General features: G+C 28.0%; 3 protein-coding genes across 9 annotated transcripts; 2 read left to right on the forward strand and 1 right to left on the reverse strand.

Moving 5' to 3' along the window:
- Positions 1-193: 193 nt before the first annotated feature.
- Positions 194-2,714, forward strand: LOC124952375 (bifunctional purine biosynthesis protein ATIC). The gene is made up of 7 exons (XM_047502148.1): positions 194-355; positions 449-652; positions 801-1,089; positions 1,177-1,668; positions 1,776-2,165; positions 2,238-2,502; positions 2,589-2,714. Exons 1-7 carry the CDS (start codon positions 337-339, stop codon positions 2,706-2,708), a joined length of 1,779 nt encoding a protein of 592 aa, XP_047358104.1. The 5' UTR covers positions 194-336; the 3' UTR covers positions 2,709-2,714.
- Positions 2,715-8,549: 5,835 nt separating this feature from the next.
- On the reverse strand, positions 8,550-13,554 carry LOC124952377 (transcription elongation factor, mitochondrial-like). Of its 5 annotated transcripts, none has more exons than XM_047502156.1 (6): positions 13,230-13,554; positions 12,377-12,487; positions 12,084-12,297; positions 11,859-12,005; positions 11,530-11,698; positions 8,550-11,441 (listed from the first exon to the last, which is right to left on the reverse strand). In XM_047502156.1, the coding sequence occupies exons 2-6, from the start codon at positions 12,478-12,480 to the stop codon at positions 11,110-11,112; spliced, it is 966 nt and encodes a 321-aa protein (XP_047358112.1). In that variant the 5' UTR covers positions 12,481-12,487; positions 13,230-13,554; the 3' UTR covers positions 8,550-11,109. The 5 variants fall into 5 exon arrangements, with proteins under 5 accessions (XP_047358112.1, XP_047358113.1, XP_047358111.1 ...); XM_047502157.1 differs by lacking the exon at positions 13,230-13,554 and adding an exon at positions 13,018-13,155; XM_047502155.1 differs by having other exon boundaries at positions 8,551-11,441; positions 12,377-12,569.
- On the forward strand, positions 10,397-16,652 carry LOC124952376 (46 kDa FK506-binding nuclear protein). Of its 3 annotated transcripts, none has more exons than XM_047502151.1 (4): positions 10,397-10,546; positions 14,270-14,359; positions 14,643-15,633; positions 15,778-16,652. In XM_047502151.1, exons 2-4 carry the CDS (start codon positions 14,278-14,280, stop codon positions 15,857-15,859), a joined length of 1,155 nt encoding a protein of 384 aa, XP_047358107.1. In that variant the 5' UTR covers positions 10,397-10,546; positions 14,270-14,277; the 3' UTR covers positions 15,860-16,652. The 3 variants fall into 3 exon arrangements, with proteins under 3 accessions (XP_047358107.1, XP_047358105.1, XP_047358106.1); XM_047502149.1 differs by lacking the exon at positions 10,397-10,546 and adding an exon at positions 13,911-14,080; XM_047502150.1 differs by lacking the exon at positions 10,397-10,546 and adding an exon at positions 13,937-13,968.
- Positions 16,653-16,674: the final 22 nt, after the last annotated feature.

The following is a 16,674-nucleotide window of genomic DNA, read 5'->3' on the forward strand; positions in this document are numbered from 1 at the left end:
AGTGTACAGAAAAAATGTACAAAAAAAATGTTACACAGCGAAAAACAAGAAAATATATATAAAATAATGATTTTATTATTACTTACGTATTACTATCAGTTTCGCACATTCATAATATCCCGATAAATATTAATGTTATTTTTTTCTATATGCGGCCCTGTAAACGAGTTATAATGATAACAATTGCCGCCTTGACGAACACTTCTTGAACGTCTTCCATTCGATTCGAAAGTAACGTGTTATAACGTGCCATTATAACGTATTATAAAAGTAATATAATAAATTAATCTGTGTTAATAATTTAGTAATCTTCTACGTTAAAGTGAACGAAAAAAAATGGCATCAGGAAAACTAGGTGAGAATTTTAAAACAAAATAAATAATTTTTCGAATTATTATACAATCACCAATGGATTGTGATATAATTAATATTTTTTGTTTGATCATAGCTCTTCTAAGTGTCTCAGACAAGACCAACTTACTTCCACTTAGTAAAAAATTACATGAAATAGGTTTAACTTTAATTGCATCTGGTGGTACTGCTAAATCATTGAGAGAATCTGGACTTCCAGTTAAAGATGTTTCCGATATAACTGGAGCACCCGAAATGCTTGAAGGCCGTGTAAAAACTCTTCATCCAGCTGTTCATGCTGGTATATTATTTATACTTAATAATTATATACTATATAATTCGGATTTTGAAATTTCTGGATATTTCCATACAATATTTATTAATTAAGAAATACAAATTATTTACATATTGTATTTCTGTACATAATTGTTATATTATATAATATACAGGTATATTGGCTAGACTTACAGAATCTGATCAAAGAGATCTTGAAAAGCAAAATTATGACCTTATTAGTATAGTAGTATGCAATTTGTATCCTTTTGTAAAAACTATATCAAAGCCTGATGTAAAAATTGATGATGCCATAGAAAATATTGATATTGGAGGTGTTACTCTATTACGTGCAGCAGCAAAAAATCATTCTAGAGTTACAGTTGTTTGTGATCCAAATGATTATGAAAAAGTGATTAAAGAATTAGAAACATCTTCTGACAAAGACACATCTATTCAAACCAGGTATATTGTTTATTAAACTTTGTTTATAGATTTAAAGAATTTTATGTCAATCAAATTAATATATAAATCATTTTAATTCAATTATAGACAAATGTTAGCTCTGAAAGCATTTACACATACTGCAGAGTATGATAATGCAATTTCAGATTTTTTCCGTAAACAATATAGTGCTGGTATTTCACAACTTACTCTTAGATACGGAATGAATCCTCATCAGAAACCAGCACAAATATTTACAACTTTGGATAAATTACCATTAACAGTTGTTAATGGTTCTCCAGGTTTCATTAATCTATGTGATGCACTAAATGGTTATCAATTAGTGAAAGAATTAAAAACTGCTTTGAAATTGCCAGCTGCAACATCTTTCAAACACGTTAGCCCAGCAGGTGCAGCAGTTGGTGTTTCATTGAATGATGTACAAGCAAAATTATGTCAAGTAGATGATCTTATTAATCAGTTAACACCTTTATCTATTGCTTATGCTCGAGCAAGAGGTGCAGATAGAATGTCTAGTTTTGGTGATTTTGTGGCATTATCTGATCCATGTGATATTGCAACCGCTAAAATTATTTCAAGGTATTATTATTATTATTATTATTATTATTATTATTATTATTTATATATTTATCTAAGTAATTTATTTCATTTTATTGTATTTATTATTTAATACAATACATTTTTAGGGAAGTTTCTGATGGTATAATTGCTCCTGGTTATTCAGAAGAAGCTCTTCAAATTTTAAAGAAAAAAAAAAATGGTAGCTATTGTATATTACAAATTGATCCAACGTATGAACCATCTGTAATGGAACATAAAGTTCTTTTTGGACTTACAATGGAGCAAAGGCGTAATGATGCAATTATTAATAATCAAACTTTCCAAAATATTGTTTCTAATGCAAAAGAAATACCAGAGACAGCTATGCGAGACTTAATTGTGGCAACTATTGCTGTAAAATATACTCAAAGTAATTCAGTATGCTATGCAAAAGATGGACAAATTATTGGAATTGGTGCAGGTCAACAGTCGAGAATTCATTGTACACGATTAGCTGGAGATAAAGCCGATAATTGGTAGTATACTTAACATTAGCTAAAATTTTGTTGCAGAAAATATTATAATACTATTTATTATTATTTTCATAGGTGGCTCCGACAGCATCCTAAAGTAGTTGGTATGAAATTCAAGAAAGGTATAAAAAGAGCTGAAATTTCTAATGCTATTGACAATTACGTCAATGGATCTATTGGAAAAGACATGGACGAATCCACTTGGGCAGCTATGTATGAAGAAGTTCCTGAGAAACTCTCTGAAGATGATAAAAAAGAATGGATTAAAAAACTAAGCGACGTTGCTATTAGTAGTGATGCTTTCTTTCCATTTAGAGATAATGTGGACAGAGCTAAAGTGGTTAGATTGTATACTTCTGTAAATTTATAACTTTATAATTAGATAAAAATGTAAATATTTTTATGACCAATGTCATCAAATTACAGAGTGGAGTTACTTATATCGCTAGTCCTGCTGGTTCTACTAACGATGAAGTGGTAATTCAAGCGTGTAATGAACACAAAATTGTATTGTGCCATACAAACCTGAGATTATTTCATCATTAATATGATGAACCATGATGAGCCATGTTTGGGCCATGTTTATACTATGTTGGGCCATGTTAAAATGATTTCTTTTGCATCATTGCATAAATATATATGCATACAATTATTTGAAAAATGAAATACATTAGCCTTTAAATAAGTGTTAATCTAAGATTGTGGTTAAAGTTTTATATTACTCATAACAAAAGAAAAAATATTTTTATATTCACATTAATACATATAAGAACATATTTCTATAAACGATTAAGTGCATATAAGATTTGTTAAGAAACTTAATAAAAAAAATCTAACATAAAAAATCTGTTGTACATGAATTATATTTTGTTCTGGAAATGAAACTATTATATGTTTTCTCGGATTTTAAGGTTCCTCCTCATCGTTTAAAACATGAAGATTATCTTATGATAACAGATAGGCAATCTCGACATGAGCAGCTAAAAATATAGAGAGCGTTACTCTCGTCTTTACACTTTTAACAGTCGAGTATATATTATTGTTATTATTACTATTATTATTATTACTATTATTATTATTACCATTACTATTATTATTATTATAAAAATAGAATAATTTCTAAAGAACAATGAATAATTATTATCCAGATGAAACATTCGACTAAACAGGATTCATTTGAATAATACAGCTGTTTATCAACCCAGATTTTATAATGGTTTGTATCAACAATGAATTCATGTGTAATTCTTGACCATTTTTGATGAAAAAAGCTTCATTTTAAAGATGAGAATTTAGACGAGATCTTTCTCAATTGTTATAAAATTTGTACTTTTATGCATGAACTATTCTAAAAAAAATAGAATTTTATGATACGACTTTTTCCGAAGGAGTAATATATATAACTTATATAATATAGATATATAATTTCAAAACAGATTCAATAATGAATATATTATTGAGTTGGCAACTAAGTGATTGCGGATTTTGTCGATAGATGGACTTTACACTTTCTTTTGTTTTGTTAACGTGGTCATTGCATCTAACCTATATGTTTTTCTTATTATTTGGACTTCTACCTTTAATTTAGTAAAAAAATTATATCGATTAGTGCTTTAGTTTTGTTTTTATCCTAATTTAAAAATGGAAGAACAAGACGTGCACTTCAGACATATTTTATTGTATTACTTTCGAAAAGGTAAGAGCGCATCGCAAGCACAAAAGAAGTTATTTGCCGTATATGGAAATGAAGCCTTGAAAGAAAGGCAGTGTCAAAATTGGTTTGCCAGATTTCGTTCTGGTGATTTTTCACTGGAAAATGCTCAACGATCTGGCCGTCCAGTTGAAGTCGATGAGATCCATATCAAGGCCATTATCGATTCAGATCGTCATAGTACAACACGTGATATTGCGGAGAAGCTCAATGTATCGCATACATGCATTGAAAAAAAATTAAAAATGCTTGGTTATGTCAAGAAATTCGATTTATGGATCCCTCAGATTAAGGAAATTCATTTGACGCAACGAATTAGCATCTGCGATTCGCTTCTGAAACGCAACGAAACTGATCCATTTCTGAAAAGCCTAATTACTGGTGACGAAAAGTGGATAGTTTATAACAACGTTAATCGGAAGAGATCGTGGGCGATGAAAGATGAACCAGCTCAAACGACATCAAAAGCAGAGATTCACCAAAAAAAGATTATGCTGTCAGTCTGGTGGGATTATAAAGGAATTTTGTACTTTGAACTTATGCCACAAAATCAAATGATCAATTCAAATGTGTACGTTCAACAACTCGCCAAACTGAGCGATGTAATTCAAGAAAAGCGGCCAGTATTGTCAAATAGTAAGGGTGTCGTTTTCCATCATGATAATGTAAAGCCCCACACGTCTTTGATCATTCGCCTAAAATTATTGGAACTGGGTTGGGATGTTTTATCACATCCACCATATAGCCCTGATCTTGCGCCTTCAGACTACCATTTGTTTCCTTCCATTCAGAATTCCTTAAATGGTAAAATTTTTGATAACGCTGATGATGTCAAATCACATTTAATTCAGTTTTTTGATAGCAAAGATCAGAAATTTTACGAATGTGGAATTTTGACACTGCCAGAACGATGGCAAAAGGTCATCGACAAGAACGGACAGTATCTAATTGAATAAAGTTATATTTTTAAACAAAAATTAAGAATTTTCCTTCTTATTTGAAATCCGCAATCACTTAGTTGCCAACCCAATACATTGAGACACAAAAAATGAACAATATGAAAAAATGAAAAAGGCCATCATAGACCATAATAAATTTTGATTGAATATAAATGCAGCCATTAGCTCGATAGTACTTGCGTTATTTAGATTTATCATATATCGCAAGTAATATCGATTTTCAGGTCCCACCACATGGAGGTTGCTGCATATGGAGACCCACTGTTAATATCAATTACTTTTATAAATTATATAAAATTAATTGTATAATATCATTATTATAACATATTCAATAATAATTATTATAATTTGGAAAAAGAAAGAAAAAACAATCACGAAACGAATTACAAATTTTTTTCTAATCAATCATAATTAGATGAAAATTTATGAATCCGTTTGATATCGACCTATGTACCCGGTAAAAAATAGAGCCCTTCATATGGAATTCTATTCCCATTAAACTAAAGTAGATATATGCATAGCCTATGTACTTTATATAAAAATTATGCATTTTATTCAATATTATTTCATAATAAGAATATATAATATTATATAGATATCATCTTATTATCTATAACACAATAAAAATAATTTAATCTTTTGTAAAATTAATGATTGACCAATTTATTTCTTTTTTGTTGCATTACATATATTATGTTATCATCTAACACATAATTCTATACACAATTTCTTCATAAGATGTAAACAGCATAGGTACTTGTGAAAATAAAACATCTAAATAATATGCGAAACAACCAAAATAATATGCGAATTTCATATAATAAAACAGCAGAAAATGATCCACCATTTGACTGATAGAATCTATCCGTCGCGGAAGGGATTTGTCTTCTTGCTTATTTTTTGGTATATTGATATATCGAAATATCGAAGTAAATCGCGATTAAATAGACTAAGTACAAAGCAATGCATGTAACGTAGATCACTTTATATGCTTTATTTGGACGAAATCGGGTAAATGAATACCTGATTTCATTATTAATATCGCGAGCAAAGACGAAGAGAGAAAACAGTGCTAATTAATAGCACTATTAATTAAACGACTTTGAAACAAGAAGACCCTAGCCTGACATCTATACAATAATAATAAAAAATTCACAAGAAAAGAGCTAACTACACATATAGGGAACCACTAGTGAATAAAATCGAAGATCTTAATCACGGTTACTTTTGCTCGTTTTGGACAATGGGACATCAACGAATACAATCAGTAACCCGTGCCGATATGGACCTTTCATCCTCGGCATGATGGCTACCAGAGGAACTTTATATTTTTCACTTATTACTTAAGAAATTCTCCGATGGATCCAAAACACTCGTCCCCCTCGACGTAGGTCGAATGATGTCGTGAAGTTGGTTGAAATTATTGCTGAACCTTTAATGAATGAAAATAATCAAAAAATATTTCATTTGAACAATGAATGAAAAGTAATGATTAGAAAAAAAAATTATATACTTACATGTAATTGTATCCGGACGAAGCTTTACGTTCGTTGATAAAGATGAAGAGGATGAATTTTTTAATTTACACTTTCGACCATAACAATATTTATCGCAACGCAATCCTCTTCCACCGAATTGGCCGTAAGTGTCTTAATGGTTCTAACAACACGGCGAACAAATAGTTTTAACAAGAATATGACATAAATTCTTGTTTTCCGATTTACTAACGCGACCGAAAAATTCTATTCGCGTTGTATCTATTATTTAAAAATGAATATGATTGCGATAGGGATATGTTCACAGAAATATACTAATTGCATGGATACCTATAAATCAGAATAGATATAACATTAAAGTAAAACTCGACAAAAAGCAGTAACATTAACATTATAATATTTCATAATGTTAATTAAACGATTAAACGTATCTTGAAATATTATTCTATTTTAATTTAACTTTTATTATACTTTAATTAAATTTTTATTGTTCTCGGTGCTTCTTAATATTCTTTAAATTCAATGTTAATTCAATTTAAATTCAATGTAAAATATGTTGATAAAATTTTTAATGAATTAAAAGTTTATGAAAAATATTTTCTAGTGCACCGAACATCAGTCATTGGCCCGGCAGTGTGTACGTTGTATAATATAAAATATATAAATGTTCGCAATACCGATTTCCGAATCTCAATACATGGAGGTTGTTGCGTATGGAGATCCATTTATAAATTTATAAAAATTCATTTATAAAAATCCAAGAGTATTATTAATATAGAATATAATTAACTAAATTTATGAATAAATATGTATAATGTATATAACATGTATATAAGGTGTAAATGTGATCTGCTTATTCAACACATAAATGCTGCATGTATTGAAATTTAATATGATAAAAAATAAGATTAATAATCCATAAATGATTAAATCAAACTTATGAAACATTCTATATAATATAAATGAGAAGCTAGATGGACTGGAATCAACGAAGCCGAGAGCAGGTCTGAACACGTCTTAAAAGCTGTTTGTCTGAACGAGAAATGCGTGACACATTAGTAAGAATGAACAGGAAGGTCGAGTCAAAGTTCCCGGTCGTCTTTTGATAATTTACATCTGTTTTTCCCTGTATGTATTTCCTAAATTCTCTGAATAATATATATACAAATACATACATCGCGATTGATTTCTGTTTTTGTAATTGTCAAAGAAATTCGTAGACATTATTAGAGAAGGAACTTTGAAGCTATTATCAATATCTTAATACTATTTCTCTCTCTCTCTCTCTCTCTCTCTCTCTCTCTCTCTCTCTCTCTCTCTCTCTCTCTCTCTCTCTCTCTCTATTAAGAGAGACGCCGTATTTATTTGAAAACAGATAGACTTACGTGTGCGTGCAAAACGAAAGACTTGTATTTTAAATATTATTTCTAGTGTACTACGTAATTTTCTTAGTTTGTATACTATTCAATAAGTTATTAGATCGATAAAATATTAGATCGATATTAGTAAAGTAGAAAATTAATTGTATGTAAATATATATGCAACCAGGAGTTATCGATATTTGTATCTGTCCGTAAGAAAAATATGTATATGTATGCATATATATATGTATATCAAAATCGTATATACGACAAAATACAATCAAACACGATTAATTAAGGAAAAACTATTAATTATAGCATCATTAAGAATGAGAAAAATATCGATATCACGAAAATAAAGCTGAAAAATCCGAGAAATAAGATGTCATAGCTCCAAAGGAGAAGCCAAAACGCCGATTTTATTTTCGCGGATGTCTTTTAAACAAGACGATGCCACAATTTGCAAACATACATGTGTGGAAATTGCATTTTGGGAAATCAATTGATATATAAAATAAAGATGTATGTTAAAAAAGAATATACTAATAACTTGTAATTAACGAGATGATGAAGGTCTGCTGCAACTGATACGACGAAACAATTCCAAATGACGGAATCACTAATAGCAAGAAGACTAAATGGATCCAGGCGCATGCGCAGTACGTCACTTGTGTGGTAGCCTTCCCACTCCTATGAAGCATGTAATTTTTTGATTTATTATACGAAAATATGGAAAAATTAAAAGTACGATATAGGAATTTAACACCTACTTAAACGGATATTATGTTAGTCCAAACTAACAAAATTAATCATTCAAATTCGATAACTATAGAAATATAACTCAAGAATACGAAAAAAGTTTAAATAATTTATACTTTCGATAATTTTATAATTATTTAAACAATGTATAATAAATATGGAACATAATATATTAATATTTAAATAATAATACATTTGTCTAATTATATTTGAACAATTACATTGTTCGTAACACGCGTAAAGCATACAATAATTTTAACTTATTATTAAATTCACATTAATTTTAATCTCGGAATTGTTGGCTGTAATATCGTTAAAAACGAACGACAGATTGATTTTGATGATTATCGAAACTGTTTTATTTTGCCTTCCAAAGAGTAACCATCGAAATTCTCTCTTCCCATCCAACTTTCCAGTTAAACTTAAATAAATCACAATTTTGATAATTTTAGTATTATTTAAACAATTTAAAACGTACACGGATTATAATTAAATAATATTTAAACAATAGCACGTTCATTTAAACATTATGTAGCTCGAAACACGCATTAAATATAGTAAAAATATAATTGAATATTTAAATAGAATTAAATGTTGAACATAGCCTTTAAGACGCATTGGACTTAGAATAATTTTCTTTCAACATGTGTCGATAGTTTAATGTCAACAAAAATAAACATTAGAAGAATCATGAGAGCGACAAGGTCAGTTTCCTTTCGTACTCCGAGGAGTAAACGTCGAAATACACTATTTCCGTATCATCATTTAATCATCTCATAGATAAAGGAAGTATATTTCTATATCATATATTTCTTAAATAATTCATATACTTTCTTGTTATAAGAATGATATTAATAACTTTCTTTGCATTTTTCTATTCCAGCAATTGCGCGCGTAACAATGAAGTAATCGATTGTTTGTTCCGCTAAAATAAAAAGTTCGCGAAGTAAAAGCAGTGTTTGTTCATCCGCGTTTCGCAATTTAAACAACAAGTAGTTTTGCATCGACTGCGCGTAATGCAGTCATTAGAGTCAGTGTTTGTTTGTAAATTATTTTGCTTTTTTAACAGTCGCACAGACTGTATTTATAAAAGATAGTAGAGTTACGTGAAATAAATTCAATGATCGTCCGTTAATAAATAACTACCGCAAATTAGAGACAGTGCATCATTCAAGAGGATCTCGATCAACTTTGATGTCGACCTATCTCATTTTCAACCAGCTATCTTATTTTCAACCATCCATCCCTAATTTCGATCCACTTAAATCCTGGATGAGTGTTTTGGAGCCATCGCAGAACTTCTTAAGTAGTAAGTGAATTTTTAAGTCCCTCCGATCACTCAATCGTGTTGAGGATGAAAGATCTGAATCGGCACGAGTGATTGGCTTTAATTAATTAATAGAAGAGCATTGAGTGACCACGAGTAAATTTCTCTGGAGATTTATCCGTGAATGATTTCTTGTACAAACTTCTTGAATGATATTCTTGTTCAAACGCGTTAATTATAATTATTTTAAATTTCGAATATTTTATTTTATTGTTACATATTTTTCTCGCGCGAAAATAGTAAAAAATCGATATTAATGAATTCTAATAAATAATGAGCAAGAAAACATTCGCAATGAATAGTCTCTGGATTACAAACGAAACTTTGCATGATTTTCTAATAATAATTAAAATACTCATTTGTAAGAAGGAACGTCTGAGAGTTTGCTTTACATTTTTAAATAACTATCACTTAAATATTTAATCAATTTGAATTTATAAAAGAGAAGTCTCAATAGAATTATTGCTTTTGAAAGAGAAAAGTCGAATAAAGTATTCGCTAAAAAATAAAGAGACTTGTAGAGTCACAGTCCGTAGACCTAGATGATAAGTTAATGAATTTTTAGCTCAGGATTTTCAGCAATTAATATACTAATTTCAATTTCTTTTACTTTGCAAAAAGGTATCTCTCGAAAATTTATTATATAACATAATAATTTTTGATATTATACTAATATCAAAAAGATGTGAATCTCAAGAATATGCTTATGTGTCTACTGAATGAGCAAACTTCTCATGTTTTCGTCAATATGATAAATCAATGGATAATGACGTAAGTAGAATCCAAGAATATATATATTATTGAATGGACAAAAATGAAATAATAATCAGATAGCATAGTATAGCTGTCACATTGTTTACAGTAATCCAGGTTGAAATGAAATTTTTTTAATTAGATCCTTATAGATCAGTCTTATTTTCTTTAACATGTTTTTACATAAAACTTTATATTTATGCTGATAATTTTTTATAGATAATTAATATATACAATTTTTTTGTATCATGATTCTGAACTATGTAAGTAATAATAATGTTGCAGATGCTCAATTTGTGGAACTATAATAGTAAAATATTGACCAATATGCTATCACAGCATCTTCTATTTTACTTATGGACCTTTTGTGTTTTATTGTATACGTATTTAATACTCTGCTTTTTATTTTTCATACTTAATAATTATTTTTAGTTCTTTCCAGTATCTGAAAACTTTACATGTCATATGCATGTATAATTGCTGCATACATATCAGTATTACAATAAAATAAAACGATTCGAAATAGAAAAGAAAAGTTATGGAATGGAATACTTCTTTAATTTTTTGCCATTTTCACAATCTTAAACAAAGTCATAATCATATTTTCCAAGAACACCTAATTGTAAGAACGTTAAAGCAATCAATAAAGACCAATTCATTTGATCTTTTATGTAATCTACTTGGTTGTTATATCTATGCATTATGTCCCTCTGTATATATACACCAACAGGATCTTTTTCTTTATTATTTATGCAATCTTCTTCACATAATAATCTATTAATTACATTTTTAGAAGATATTATTTCGTTACCTATATAAAGGTCAAACAGTTTCACAAGTTTCTCATGTTTCAGGAGGTAAACATTCTTTGGGAGTGATGAAATTTCGTTATTTTCTAATTTCAACATAAAAACTATTAATTATTATAGAAATGTACTTATAGAAATTCAAATAACTTACTATTACTTTCACAATTATCATTAATCATAAAATTAACCTACCCTTTGATAAATTTTTTTCTGATAAGAAAGCTAAAATCATTGCTTTCAATTTTTCTTTCTGTAAAAATGTTCGTATATACTTTACAGATTTCGACATGTTGTAATTGAAATTCAATTCATCCATTACATAAACATCAGCCTTAGGAATTTTAAACTTCAATTTCCAAGCCTATTATAAAAAAATAATCTTCGATATTATATCATTGATGTTGATAAAATTCATCAAGTAATATAAATGATATAAAAAGTTTATATCATTATTTATAAATATAAAATATTATGTGATTAATATTGATTCATTATATAAAAAATATATATTTAACATTTACCAAATTAAATAGTTCGAAAGTATCATCATTTTTTGGAATTTGTAAAAAATTTTCATAATTCCAGTCCAATACATTTTCTTTAGATTCAAGTAATGTCCAACTAATAATATTTGTTCCTATATGAATTCCCAATATAGTAGATATTTGCTAAAATAATATTAAATAACGTTTATTCATCCATCATTCTAATATTATATTTTAAATAAGAAATAGTAATTCTTTTACATCTTGTGGGATATCTGCCAAAGGCAAAATAATTGATTTTTTAAAATTGCACATTATTTTAAACTGCTTATCATTAATAATTGATTGTATAAATATATTTAATAATTCTTTTGTCATATCTTGTACTTCTAATATATCTTTTAATGATTTATATGAACCATATTTATCACGATATAAGTGCAATTTAATTGCAAGCGATTGAGGGATCCGATACCTATATAAAAATTATTTTATTATATACTTTTAATTATAATAATTCTAAAATTCAGATAAGTTATAAAAACAAAATATACCTTTTAAAATAATCAATTGTTTCATCATTTAATATTTTCAAAATATAATTATTATAGGCATAATTATCGTGTAATTCATTCTTATTGCTTCTATTAGAGTGCATCAGTCTACTATAAGGATATAATACAAATCGAATTTGTTTTACAGATAAATTACAATTTGTATATTGTCTAAGCATATCCAGTTTTTGTACTAGAATCATACAAAAATAGTTTGTAAAAGAAAAATAAATTTTCTTATTATGTTTTCTTAATTTTACTTATACAATTGCATAAAAATTTTGTGTGAATTAAAACTTGTCATTTTTTAAATTACATCAATTTGTAATGATCATTTATAAATTACATAATATATATACATTACATAATATTTATATATTACACCTATCTAAAATATTAATATTCCAAAATACAAAATGTATTTTTCACTTCTATAATTTTTTTAATTGGTAAACAAAAATTATCATAACCTAATTACAATCAATATAAAAATTAATACATAAAGATATATTATCATATAAACTCCATAAAATCATAAGAATTATTTCTATTTTGTCTAAAACAGGCAGAATATTAATTAAAATAAGCTAAAAAAATACATATATGAATTTTCATGCAAATATAGGTTAAGAGAAACATACAGTTAAAACTTCTGTAGTTAGCTATAGTTCTTCCAACTTTTGTCGTCATAAAATTAAATATTACATTATCGTGACATTTGATTCGCTGTATCAACATTTTTGTCACGAAATTAAAACAAATTTGATTTTCTATTGATATTTGAGAATATCATGTTGTCATACAGAGTCGCAGCGGCAAAAACCATGACTTTTACTATGATATGAAAACGTACCTTAAGATTGACCACACACACTTTCCATAACAGGATTTCTATTCTTGTTTGCAATATTATGTTCTCTGTTCTATGTAAGGCAGTATTACAATATTATATACGCATACAATTATTTTTGCTATCTTTTTTCAACTGTCACTGCCAAAGCATACGGTATAAATCATGTATTGTATCGTATATGCAAAATAATGTATAGTTGCATTTACGACTGTTAGAAATACGCGATCATTCGCAATTTGCTATTTACTTACATAAATACATCATGAATAGATTCTCAATAGAAGTAAGCTTTCTACCTATCACATTGTTGGATTCAGCCTCCGTAAAGTAGCAATCGAAAAATTTAACATATTGAAATTATATTGTTACAGTTTTTACAGATAGCCAATCAGATAGCGAGACGAGATATTGTCTGATATTACAGTTCGGCGCGATAAATGAAGCATCCAACTACGTAAATCATAGAAATTATTTAGATTAACACTTCGTTTTTTGATGGTAGTTAGCAATAAAAACAATTAAATCTTATATATAATACAATAAATGAAATTAAATAAAGTTGGATTGAAACATCAAATCAAATATAATTTAAAAGATTCAAATATGGATTGAATTAGGTTGGAACAAATCTAGTGAAATCGTTTTTCCGGTATTGGAGCTAGTATCGTTGTTGCATTGTTTGTTCATCGTTCGTTTAGGCGCATTGGCGCGAGAACATCGGATGTGGTCTGTTTATAAGGTTGATCACTCTTGTTAACGTATTGAAAAAGGAGAGAATAATTATTGATATAAATATACTTTTGTTTAATTTGATCCAAGGTTATATAATAAAATAATCAAAATGTTTTGGGGTAAATAATAGCATTATTTATAAAAATACATATGAATCTTTGTCTTAATTTTACCGGTACTATTTGCCAAGAATGGCGTCGCCATGTGGTTTTAATAATAAATTATAAAGTTTAAAAAAGGAAAAATAATTTATAATATCTCTACATGTTTTTGATCAGTATAATATATATATTTATTCTTTTTTGTAGGTCTAATAATGGAACCGAATAAACGGTATACTCAAACCGTTGAAAAATCATTCCACGTGTCTATGGCGACTTTAGATGTCGCAAGCGCCGGTAAATCGAGAAATATACTTTACATTGTTATTTTTATATTTGTAATTTCTTCCTTACTCTATTGAATTTAATTCTTTTTGTTTTTTATATGCTTGATTATTTTTAAAAAGTTACGATAGAAATTATTGCTGCAATCAAGAATAAAATTCATACAGTTAATACAATTTCAAATGTCAAAGTGTTATTAAATAATATTGAACAGACTTTAATTATTTAAATACTTTTTTCCTTCTAAAAGTATCTTTTTAATTAAAACTCATATGAGTTATAATTGCTGTTGCAGATGACGATGTAGTACAGGTGACTGTATGTTATGATGGTACAAATTACTTACTTTGTAGTTTAAAGAAAGGCTCAGTATGGCAAGTACCACTTGATTTGCACTTTCAAGAGGGAACTAAAATAGCTTTCACATGTAATGGCCACAGTCGTGTACATTTAACTGGATATTTAATACCAGATGATTTAATTGATGAAATAGAAGAAGAAGAGGATGAAGAAGAGGAAGAAAAAGTTCAACAGTTAATTGATAGACAATCAAAGAGAAAAGCAATAGATTTTCCAAAAGGAAATAAAAAAGTAAAAAGAGTGAAAAATGAAGTTGAATCGTCGGAAGATGATGATTTGGAATTAGATGGAACAAATAATGATGAAGATTCTGATGAGGAAGAGGAAGAAGAAGGGAAAGAAACTCTATTGATTGAAGAAAATATTAATGAAGAAGAGGATGAGGAGGATGAAAGTGATGATGATGATGATGACGATGATGAGGATGATGATGGTGATGATGATGATGATGATGATGATGATATTATTGAAGAGGAAGAAGAGGAAAAGATACAAAAAAAATCTAGCAAACAACAGCAACAGCAGGGAAACAAAAACAAGCAAATACAACAACAATTACCTAAAAAGAAGCAAGATAAACAGAAATTGTTAAACGGAAAGGATATCAAACAAGACCAACAAAAGAAGAATAAAGGAGAACAGCAACAGCAGAATACTCAAAATGAACAGAAGAAAAGGGTGGTTGAGGGAGGTGTACAAATAAAAGATATAAAGACAGGCAATGGTGCATTTGCGAAAGCAGGAAAATTTGTTTCTGTGTACTTTGTAGGACGATTGCAAAATGGCAAGAAATTTGATGCCACTACACAGGGAGATGGTTTTAAATTTAGGCTTGGAAAAGGTGAAGTTATCAAAGGGTGGGATGTAGGCATTTCTGGCATGAAAGTTGGTGGAAAGAGACAAATTACAATACCTCCAGCTATGGCGTATGTATATTTATCGTGATTTAATACATAATTATCATGTTTTGCTTCTTTCTTAAAGTATTATAATTATTCTTAATTATTAATATAAAAGATCACAACAAAGGCTATGTAGTATATCTATTCTATAGCATAATTATTTTTTAGGTATGGCGCTAAGGGTTATCCACCTGCTATTCCTGGCAACAGTACGCTTGTTTTTGAAGTTGAACTAAAAAATGTCCATTAACATGTAATTGTAATCTAACAAATATTTGGATACTTCATATAACTATAATTCTAAAAGGTTTTACTACTTGTTTATCAACATATAAGGATGTATTAAAAATGTAATATTTGTTAAATATTTATTAATAAGAAAAAGATCTCCATAGGTTATAATATTTTAAAAATATTCATACAATATTAAATTTATTTGTCCTAAATGTGATGTTTATTCTCGTTACACGATAATATTTGCATTTTTGCAACGGAATATCGTTTCCATAATTTACAAGCCTTTATATTATAAAAGTTTCATTAAATTGGATATTATCAGACATATACAATTAATAATATCTTGTGATATCCTTATATGTTAGTGGATGAGTATTAAACTATAATTAGGCAGAGTCATGAAATGCGTAAAAGAATGCCTAAAAAATAGATTGGAACAGTTTTGAATTGTTGGAACTATTGAAACAAGGTGTTGATGTTTTTAATAAAAAATTATATTAATGCAATGCATTTAATATGATGTATACAGTCAACATATGTTTGAACATTCAAGGTATAATGTATACAAGTATAACATCTCTTATATCTCAGTATAAACTTACAAGCTACTGTTGAGTATTAAAAAAGTAACTGATGTTTACAAATAAATTTTACAAATATTCTAGTTCTGGTATATGTTTATTTTAACTTTTATAATGTCATTAACAACATCGATTTTCAGGGCATATACATCAAAATAGTGTACACATTAAATGTATTTAAATGTATTCATCAAAAAGATATTGTCTAATAAAATTTTAACTTTATACATTTTATAAATTCTATTAT

Source organism: Vespa velutina, chromosome 10 (assembly GCF_912470025.1).
Source record: "Vespa velutina chromosome 10, iVesVel2.1, whole genome shotgun sequence".
Classification (NCBI taxonomy): Eukaryota; Metazoa; Arthropoda; class Insecta; order Hymenoptera; family Vespidae; genus Vespa; species Vespa velutina.